Source organism: Lipotes vexillifer, unplaced genomic scaffold, assembly GCF_000442215.2.
Source record: "Lipotes vexillifer unplaced genomic scaffold, Lipotes_vexillifer_v1.1 scaffold75, whole genome shotgun sequence".
Taxonomy (NCBI): domain Eukaryota; kingdom Metazoa; phylum Chordata; class Mammalia; order Artiodactyla; family Lipotidae; genus Lipotes; species Lipotes vexillifer.
Window position 1 is genome coordinate 467108 of NW_006771517.1, and position 10298 is coordinate 477405.

General features: G+C 56.4%; 1 protein-coding gene across 1 annotated transcript; it reads left to right on the forward strand.

Moving 5' to 3' along the window:
* Positions 1–9602, forward strand: E2F1 (E2F transcription factor 1). Its single transcript, XM_007446829.1, has 7 exons — positions 1–413; positions 5114–5204; positions 5565–5784; positions 6634–6786; positions 7726–7840; positions 7935–8160; positions 8288–9602. The coding sequence occupies exons 1-7, from the start codon at positions 153–155 to the stop codon at positions 8533–8535; spliced, it is 1314 nt and encodes a 437-aa protein (XP_007446891.1). The 5' UTR covers positions 1–152; the 3' UTR covers positions 8536–9602.
* Positions 9603–10298: the final 696 nt, after the last annotated feature.

Consider the following 10298-nt stretch of genomic DNA (forward strand, 5'->3'; position numbering starts at 1 on the left):
TTGGCGCGTAAAAGTGGCCGGGACTTTGCAGGCAGCGGCTGCCGGGGGCGGAGCGGGATCCGGAGCGGGATCGAGTCCTCGCCTCGGCCTGCCGCCATGGGCCCGCGCCGCCGCCGCCGACTGCCACCCGGGCCGCGCGGGCCGTGAGCGCCATGGCCGTGGCCGGGGCCCCCACGGGCGGCCCTTGCGCGCCGGCGCTGGAGGCCCTTCTTGGGGCCGGCGCGCTGCGGCTGCTCGACTCCTCGCAGATCGTCATCATCTCCACGGCGCAGGACGCCAGCGCCCCGCCGGCCCCCGCCGGCCCCGCCGCGCCCGCCGCCGGGCCCCGCGACCCCGACCTGCTGCTCTTCGCCACGCCGCAGGCGCCCCGGCCCACACCCAGCGCGCCGCGCCCCGCGCTTGGCCGCCCGCCGGTACGGACACCAGGGACACTGGGCCGACTGCGCTACCTGGACCCCCGCGCAGACCCTGGCGGGGCGCGGTGTTTGGCCCGGCGGCAGCTGGGGCGGGGGAGGGTGGGCTGACGCGCCCGGGCTGGGCGGTGCCGAGCCTGGGTTGGTCCTCCGGGCCCCGCCCCGGGGTGCAGGGTGACCTCGGACCAGTCCTTGTTTGCTGCTCTGTGCTCTGGGCCTCAGCTTCCTCGCCAGAGACGCTCAAGGGTCAGACTCAGTGATAATAATTGCCCCACGTGTATTCAGCTATCGCTGACTGCATGCCAGGTCTCTGGCAGACTTCAAGGCAGCTAAAACTCACATCCATGCTGTGAGCTCGGTGTTGTCACTGTGCCCATCTGAACTGTGTCCAGAGAGGGGAAGTGACTTGCCCCCTGGTCACAAGGCTGCAAGTGAGATTTGAACTGAGGCCTGCTGGCTTCAGACCAGAACGTGTGGCTGGGTGGTGGGCATGGCTGCTTAGGGAGGTCAAGGGGGGCGTCCTGGGTCCAGACCGTGGAAGAGCCACTGAGGAGACCCTCCTTCCTGCCTCGATGCTGGGACTGCCAGGTGCAGGCCTGGCCCTCCGGGCCTCTGGGGACAGGCCGCCTGGCTGGGAGGCCTTTTCTGCAGGGGCGGGGTGGCTGGGCCAGCTGCTGATCCCCTCCCTCTGCCTGTCCTTCCATCTGCCATCCTCCACCCTCCCAGACCCTGGTTGCCATGGAACCTCATTAATCAGGCAGGCAGACCCCTGGGCCCCAGTGGAAGTACTGGGTGGGTTGGGCCTCTGGGAGCTGGAGAGGAGGCCCCCGGTGCCAGGAGAGTAAATGCCCCAGGGAGATGCCTTGATTAAAGTGCTCCCTGAGCAACAAGAGGCTCAAGACAGTTCAGACTAGGGGGCCCAAAAGAAGTGGCTGAATTACAGGGGGAGAAGGGAGTGGAGCCCTGGAGCTTGGCTCTGTGGGCTCCAGGACAGGGCGTGGAGACCAGTTTGACTGGCACAACCTGTGGGTGAAGGTGAGGCATGGATGGGCAGAATGGGGTCTCCGCATAGGGCTTGGAGCAAGTTGTGGGAGGAGGCAGGGCCCAGGGCAAGGAGGTGGAAGCCGCCCAACTGCTCATGGCCTGGGTGGCAGCTGGTCCCTGAGGCATCCCGGCAAGTTTCCCCCAACCCCCTTGGCCCTTTGCCCAGTGTGGCCTTCCTTCCGGAATCACCGAGATGCTGATAATAACAATAGCAGGCACCATTGTTTTGAGACTGTATTGTGTATTAGGCCCTGTGCCAAGCACTTTACCCAATTAACTCATTTAACCCTTTCAACAACCTTCCCCTTTTACAGATAGGGAAGCTGAGGCGTAGAGATGTTAGAACATTCCCTAGTAAGTCAGCTAGTGAGTGCTGGGACCAATCCAGATTTCCTGAGTGGTTAACTGCTGGGATGCCTTGCATGCTGGAGATGCTAATAGAGGTTGAAGGAAGCCCAGGGTCCCTTCCTCCTAATGAGTGAGACGGATGGAAGTTGTACCAGGGGTGGGCCACCTGGCTCGTCTCCTGTACCCCAGCAACCTGTCCCTGTGGGTACCGGCTTGGAGCCTGGACAAGTAGCCTCCAGTTTAGCTGATTGACAGGTACCTAGCAGGCCCAGGACTGTGGGTCCTGCCCTTGGGGAACTGATCTTCAGGCTCAGAGGGACAGCCAGGGGCTGGGCTGAGGACGTATGCCCTCTCCTCCACCCCCAGTGGTGTCAGGGGCAGCCTCATTGGGCCTGAGCATTCCATTCATTCAACAGTTGTTAGTGAGCACCTATGAGGTTCTAGGCACAGGCAAGTAAGGAGCCTCTGCCCTCACAGTACTTAAGGGCCAGTAGGCGTTTTCTGCCGTGGGCAGGGGTGAGGGCTGGTGCGGTCTTGGAGCTGAAGTCCAGAAACATAGGCCCAGCTTTTGCCATCCACCACCCCCTAACATTGTACCTGTGGGTAGCCACTGGCCATCTGAGCTGTGTCCTCCACTGACCCCCTGCTCTAGCATTTGTTTGGGGCAGTCCTTGAAACAAGTGACAGGCTCAGCTTCTGCACGAGTGAGCATTCATTGAGTACCTCCTGCATACAAGTCTCTGTGCAATTCAGCCATTCCTCCTGGCCCTTCCTGTCCACCTCTACCCTGTTGTCATGGCTGTTAAAAAACAAACTAAATATAATACACATTTACTATAGAAAAAAGAGTTAAAAGGCTAGAAAGTTGAGGGGGACAAGATCCCAGCCCCATCCATTTTTCCTTTTTTCTCCTCCTGAGCCTGCCTTTGTTTTTAAGGTGTTTATGACAACTTTCTTTTTCTAAAGTTTTAGAAATTGAAGTTTTTCCTTTATGTCCGTGTTCCAGCAGCACATCATCCGCACTTTAGAGATAAGGCAACATGGACCTCATGGTCCTCCCTCCCATACAGAGGTCACCCCTGAAATGGATTCTATAGTAATAGAAACTGAACCAGAGAAAATGGTTTCATGAGCTGTCAGTATGTCTTTGGGAGGCTTCTGTATCAGCCTGCCTCAGTCCGTCTTGACAGCAGCGTGGTATTCCAGAGGCTGGATGAACCAGTTTTTGTGTCCCCTCCCATGGATAGGTGTTTGAGTCATCCAGATTTTTTCACCAATGTTTTGTTTGTCTTCACCCCTGCCTTTTGGGGTCCCTGTGCCTGCATCTCTAGAGAGCAGCAGCAGAAATGGGCATCCATCTGCTTGAGCCCTTGTTTTAGAGTGTGGCATTGATCTGCCTTCAGGGTGGGCACCCCTTTGGGGAGCAGGAAGGAGGCAAGGGGTGCAGTTGGCTGGAGCATACTAGGGTTCAGGCCTTAGGGCAAGGCTGGAGAAGGGGTACATGCTGGTTTGGCTTTAGGGGGCCTGGCTTCCAGACTAGCCTCTGCCCAGCCCACTAAGGTTTAGATCCTGACTCCACCTATCACTATGTGACCTCTCCGAGGTGCAGGCTCCTCAGGAAGTGGAAGTCCTCAGAGCACCTGCTGCAAAATGGTTGGAGGGTTTGATGATTGCACGCAGGTAAAGCAGTTACCTAGTGGTGCTCAGTACACAGGAAGCACTCAGTGCGTGTTAGCTCTTCTAGCCGCAGATTCCTGAGGGAATCCGTGAGTGTGTGCGTGAGAGGGAGTGTCAGCATGTGGGGTGGTTCATTCACCAAACGTTTGTTGATGCCCAGACCCTGTGTACGGAGACTATTCAGACCCAGTGCCCGCCTCTGAGGGGCTCCCTGGCTTCTGGGTGAGACAAACACATCTGCAGAAATTTGTAGCGAGAGCATGTGGGGAAAGGTTGGGTTTGAGGCAGTTCTGAGGGAGAAGAGCCTCAGTTTCTCTTGTGGGATCAGAAAGGCTTAGGTTATGGGTAAGGTGCCTGCCCACAGAGGGGGAAGCGTTGGTGTGAATTAGGAGGGAGGGAGGCAAGGGCAAACCAGGGAGGGGACCAGCATGAGCTAAGGCTTGGAGACACAGGTTTGTGAAGAAAGATGTCTCAGCAGAAGTTCTTGTGGAGAATTGGTGGCAGATGAGGATACTAAGGTGGAGGGGGACAGATGGAGGCAGGGAGACCAATGGGAAGACAGCTGGTCCAGGTGGGAGGTGCTGGTGGCTGTGGTGACAGGATTTCTTGGCAGCTAGATGTGATGAGGGCAGTAGGTGGGGCTGAACCAGGTTCTAGCTCAGGAAACCCTGTGGGTAGGGGAGGGGAGGGTACATCAGGATGCAGTGGAGATGCCTGTGAGACCTCCAGGGCAATCTCCATCCTCGAGTGGTGTAACTAAATCAGGGCATCTGGGCAGGACTCCTGGCTCTGCCACTTCCTGCCTGTATGACCGTGAGCTTCTCTGGGTTTCAGTTGTTTCATCTGTAAGATGGGGCCATTACTGTGCTGCCATATTCACAGACAGTCAGAAACTAGAGAGAGGCAGTGACTTACTCAGAGGACCTGTTTCCTAGTGGCTTAAAACAACCAACATTTATTATCATACAGTTTCTGGGGGTGAGGAATTCAGGGGTTACTTAGCTGGGTGCTTCTGGCTCAGGGCCTCTTCTGAGCTTGCTGCCAAAACGTTGGCCCGGCTGCAGTCGTTGGAAGGCATGACTAGGGTTGGAGGATTTGCTTCTGAGCTTACCTGTGTTGCTGTTGGGGGGAGACTTCAGTTCCTTGCCACTTGGGCCTGTCCTTAGGGCTGCTTGAGTGCCTGCATGACATGGCAGCTGGCTCCCACCAAGAATGAATGATCCAATAAAGAGAGCAAGGAGGAAGCTCCAGTGCCTGTACGATCCAGTCTCAGAAGTGACACACATCCACCATATTCTGTTCATTCGAAGCAAGTTACCGGATCCGGCCCATATTTAAGGGGAGGAGGATTAGGCTCCATCTTTTGAAAGGAGGAGTATCAAAAAATTTGCAAGCTACCACATGCCCCCAAGAAGGTGGTAGTGGAACTGGGGCTTGAACTTCTGCCTTCCAGCTGAGTGTTCTGTCCTATGGGGTAGGATTGTGTCCCCTGGGACCTCCCCCTCACACACTTGGGCATCCTGGGAGAGAGACTGAGGCGGGGGCGGCCCGGGAGCACCAGCCCCTCAGCCAGGTCTCTTGTGGCCCCACTCTCCTGGTTACTGGGCATCCTCCCGTTGTTTTTGCCGTAGGTGAAACGGAGGCTGGACTTGGAAACTGACCATCAGTACCTGGCCGAGAGCAGTGGGCCAGCTCGGGGCAGAGGCCGCCACCCAGGAAAAGGTACCCCCCGAGCTTGGGCTAGGGCAGACCTCCTGGTTGGACCCAGGTTGGGGGGATGTGGGCAGACAAACATGCTTGCAGACTAAGCTCTGGTCTGTTAGGCCTGGGCCTGAGCCAGGCCTCTGGGAGCCCCAAGGGGCAGCTGGAGTGGCCGCCTGGCATGGCTTCCCCAAGCCCTGGGGGGTGGGGAGTTCCCCGGCCGGAAGAGGAATACTGTAGTTGGCAGGCTGCCACAGGGCCTCCCTGCTTGGCCTCACCAAAGGGAAGGAGCCATCTGCCCCCCAGCCCCATCCCCCAGAGCCTGGCTGGGGCTGGGGGGTGGGGGTGGTGCTGAGGGACCCTACCCTGCCTGGCCCCCAGGTGTGAAATCCCCAGGGGAGAAGTCACGCTATGAAACATCGCTGAATCTGACTACCAAGCGCTTCCTGGAGTTGCTGAGCCGCTCGGCCGATGGTGTCGTCGACCTGAACTGGGCAGCTGAGGTGCTGAAGGTGCAGAAACGGCGCATCTATGACATCACCAACGTCCTTGAGGGCATCCAGCTCATCGCCAAGAAGTCTAAGAACCACATCCAGTGGCTGTAGGTACCAGCCAAACAGGAGGGTGGGTGGAGGCCCGGGGCCAGGCCAGCCCGGAGGAGCTGATAGCGATACCCACTGTGGCTGCCTGGATCACCATCTTACTGCCGGGCAAACCGAGGTTTAGAGAGGAAAGTTGGCTTACCTGAGGTGATAGATGCAGGAAAGAACACAAATCTTACCTATGTAGCTCAATGCAACTTTACATATTTCTTCACCTGGGTGACCACCATCTCGATAAGAATAAGGAACATTTCCAGCACCCCAGAAAGTTCCCTTGTGCCCCTCCCCAGACAGTCCACTCCTCATACCACCAGGTGACCACTGTTCTACCTTCTGTTGCCATTGATGAGATTGTTTAACACAGCTGTTTTATTCTTGTTAATTCTTATTTTATTTTTCCCTTTTCGCCTCTTTCCCCGGTCATCCTACTCCCCTCTCTGACACATTTGTGTTTTCAGTTTTCGGTAGATATTCCACTCTACATCATTTTTTTTCTTTTCACTTAATATGTCTTAGAAATGCTTCCATGTCTGCATCTAATGCATTCTTGTCCTTTTACACAACTGCATAGTATTCCGTGGCATGTCTGCCCTCATTTACTTATCCATCCCCCTATGAGGGACACATGGGTGTTCACAGACATTCATGCCCAACGTTGAACCCAGCCAGTCTGCCTTGGAGCCCAGCTTCAGCCCTCTGCTGTTTCCCAGCTGAGGAGCCAGGCCAAGAGGAGCAAGGGCTCGCCTGGGTCTTACAGAACAGAGGCAGCAGCAGACTGTTCTGCTGAGGGTCACGCCTCCTGGGAAGAGGGGCCGGGAGCTGCTAACCCTCCCTTTGCCTCCCGGCAGAGGCAGCCATGCAGCAGTGGGGATTGGTGGGCGGCTTGAAGGATTGACCCAGGACCTCCAGCAACTGCAGGAAAGCGAGCGGCAGCTGGACCACCTAATCCACATGTGCACCACGCAGCTGCGTCTGCTTTCCGAGGATGCTGACAGCCAGCGATATCCTTGAACTGCCTGGAGGGTGACCGTGGCCCCATCCAAGTGGGAATAGAGAGGCTACCCTGGGCCCTGGATTCAGGAGAGGGTTCTGGCTTTGGATACCAGTCCTGGCCCAGCATTTAGTCACTGTGTGACACTGGACAAGTTACTCTCTGAGTCTCAGCTTCATCTGTAAAAGGGGAAAATAATCCTATTCCAAAGTTGCACAGAATGAAACAAGAAAAGCTAGGATACCAATAACAAACATTTATTTAATACAATGATTCGGTACCTGGTTGTAGCTTCAAGGTTAGAGATATAAGTTGTTTTTTTTTTTTTTTTTTGCGGTACGCGGGCCTCTCGCTGTTGTGGCCTCTCCCGTTGCGGAGCACAGGCTCCGGACGCGCAGGCTCAGCGGCCATGGCTCACCGGCCCAGCCGCTCCGCGGCACGCGGGATCCTCCCAGACCGGGGCACGAACCCGTCTCCCCTGCATCGGCAGGCGGACTCTCAACCACTGCGCCACCTGGGAAGCCCAAGATATAAGTTTTTATTTGTCTTTTATTTACAAAAATAGAAACTTTATTTTAAAATAAGCTTTTTTTTTAAAGTGAATACCCAAATTACGTTTATACATTTTGGAGATAACTACTAATTGACACCAAGGTCATGGGTCAGAGTAAATTCTCAGTACCAAGCCTGTATTTATGTAATTTATATGAAATTATTGCAGGCAGCCATTATTACCTTAAGATCTGATGGGTAGAGAGTGGTCTCGCACAGATGTGGGAACTGAGGCTCAGGGGCATGAGATAGGATTGAGTGCCAGCTATGTGCCAGGCCCTGGAGTGGGAGATGCAGAGGACAGGAGTGACTCAGCAGGTATGGGCTCTGCCTTATGAGCTGTCTGGGTGGGTGGCCCCCAAAGGCCATAGGTCATGTGGTCCTTGACTCCACCAACCCTGGCCTACGTGACCTGCCAGGACCTTCGTAGCATTGCGGACCCTGCAGAACAGATGGTTATGGTGATCAAGGCCCCTCCCGAGACCCAGCTTCAAGCCGTGGACTCCTCAGAGGTGAGACCTGGGAGTCTAGACTGGAACAGGACAGGCTGGGCTGGGCTGGTAGTTAGCTGAGCCTCAGTTTACTCTGCCTGCTACCTTCACCCAGACCTTTCAGATCTCCCTTAAGAGCAAACAAGGCCCCATCGATGTTTTCCTGTGCCCTGAGGAGAATGCGGGCGGGATCAGCCCCGGGAAGACCCCGTCCCAGGGTGCAGCTTCTGGGGAGGAGGACAGGGCAGCTGACCCTGCCACCACAGTGCCACCACCACCATCATCTCCCCCCTCATCCCCTGCCACGGATCCCAGTCAGTCCCTGCTAAGCCTGGAGCAAGGTGGGTGAAGGGTGGGTGGGCAGGGCGGGGTGGGACCCCCTCTCCCGGGTGGGTGGGCAGGTGTGACAGCCCCTCTGCCCTCCCCGCCGGGGTGTCCCTGGCCTGTGATGCTCCCCCGTCTCCCCAGAGCCTCTGCTTTCCCGGATGGGCAGCCTGCGGGCCCCCATGGACGAGGACCGCCTGTCCCCACTGGTGGCGGCTGACTCGCTCCTGGAGCACGTGCGGGAAGACTTCGCCGGCCTCCTCCCCGAGGAGTTCATCAGCCTGTCCCCCCCACACGAGGCCCTCGACTACCACTTCGGCCTTGAGGAGGGCGAGGGCATCAGAGACCTCTTCGACTGTGACTTTGGGGACCTCACTCCCCTGGATTTCTGACGGGGCTTAGGGGGACCAGGGCCTCCTGGGATGCCCACCCTGTCTCTGTAGCCCTGGAGCCCCTGCCCCTGGCCGTCCTCCTAGTCCAATTGGAAACGTTTAATTTATACCCCTCTCCCCTACCTCCAGAAGCTTCTAGCTCTGGAGTCTGGCTACTGCCAGGAGGCTGAGCAAGCCAGGAAGGGAAGGATTCTGTTTGTGGTGTGTATGTGCATGCACCCAACACCCGACACGTGTGTACACGGGGTGAGTGGTGTGTGAGCATGTGTGTGTGCATGTACCGGGGAATGAAGGTGAACACATCTGTGTGTGCACTGAAAACACGCCCCAGTGTGTCCACGTGTGTGTGCATGAGCCCATGTGTGCACATGGCGGGGGCTCTAACTGCACTTTTGGTCTCCTTGCTCCAGGGGCCCCGCGAGGCCCAGGGTGGCCACCTGCCCCCAGAATCCTGCGTGCTGACCAGGCCGGGTGGCGAGGCCTTGGCCTGCTTGTTTGCAGGACCGCGAGAGCACTTCTGTCGTCTTAAAGGTTTTTCTGATCGAAGCTTTAATGGAGCGTTATTTATTTATCAAGGCCTTTTTGGCAAGCTTGGGGCATCAGCAAAGGGTAGGAGGGATGCGGGGCTGATGCCGCAACTCCCTTACCCCTGAGCGAGGGCAGGGGTCCCTGAGCTGTTCTTTGCCCCACTCTGAAGGAACTGAGGCCTGAATGGTTTATTTATTGGGAAAGTGAGGGAGGGAGACAGACTGACTGACTGACAGCCATGGGTGGATTGAGGGGGTGGTCTCTCCCCACGGGGTCACTACAGGGCCCCAGCTGCCCCCAGGATGGATGTGAGATGGGAGAGGTGAGTGGGGGACCTTCACTGACAGGGTGGGCGGGAGGGGTGGGGTGAAGGGCCTCCCCTCCAGCCCAGACCACAGGGGCCCCTCCTGTGGCATTTGAAGTGCCCCTTCCACCCCACTTCTTGCTCTGCCCCACCCTCCAATCTGCACTTTGATTTGCCTTCCTAACAGCTCTGTTCCCTCTGCTTTGGTTTTAATAAATATTTTGATGATGTCTGGGCCCGGCTTGGGGACTATGTACTGGGAGCAAATGTGAGGGTGGGAGAGGTCAAGGGTGCTGGGAAAATGCCCATTCTCTACTTCCTTCTCCCTGTCCCTGCCTGGCTTCATTTTATTTGAGCCTCACCACCCCAAGAAAGGTAGGCTTCATCACCTTTTTTACCCTAATTTAAAAACTGGTCCAATGAAGTAGTAAACGAACTCCCTTCCTTTTTCCAGCCCCAGAGGTGCCACTGATCAGTTTGCTATGCTCCTTCCGGATGTTTCTGGACATTTGTAAACATGCAACAGATAATTACAGCATCAGGTTCTGGGGACACACGTTCCCTCCCCTCATGGAGCTCTCAGGACCTGCTGGAGGAGACTCAAACAAATGAGAGGATCAGGGAGGGCTTCCTGGAAAAGGTGGTGCTTGACCTAAAGCTGTAGGATAGAAGAAATTAACTGAGAAGGAAGAGGAAGAACACACCAAGCAGGAGAGGCCCACGTGGGCAAAGGGCCCTGAGGACCTGAGAGAAACCAGTGTGGCTGGAATCCTGAGGTGAGGGCCAAGGTGTAGAGACGTTGAGTCTTGGGCTTTATTCAGGGGACAAGGACCCTGGTGAGACTGAGAGAGGAGTGACACACCCTTTTTTATATTTTAAAAGCTCCCTCTGGCTGCCGTGTGGAGGATGGATTGAAGAGGGGGGCAGAAAG

Bases quoted from the DNA above. Each gene is read 5' to 3' on its own strand.
- E2F1 (XM_007446829.1), top strand. From the start codon at position 153: ATGGCCGTGGCCGGGGCCCCCACGGGCGGCCCTTGCGCGCCGGCGCTG. The intron at 5,205-5,564 runs GTACCCCCCGAG...CCTGGCCCCCAG, and splicing joins AGGCCGCCACCCAGGAAAAG to GTGTGAAATCCCCAGGGGAG. The intron at 6,787-7,725 runs ATATCCTTGAAC...GACTCCACCAAC, and splicing joins GAGGATGCTGACAGCCAGCG to CCTGGCCTACGTGACCTGCC.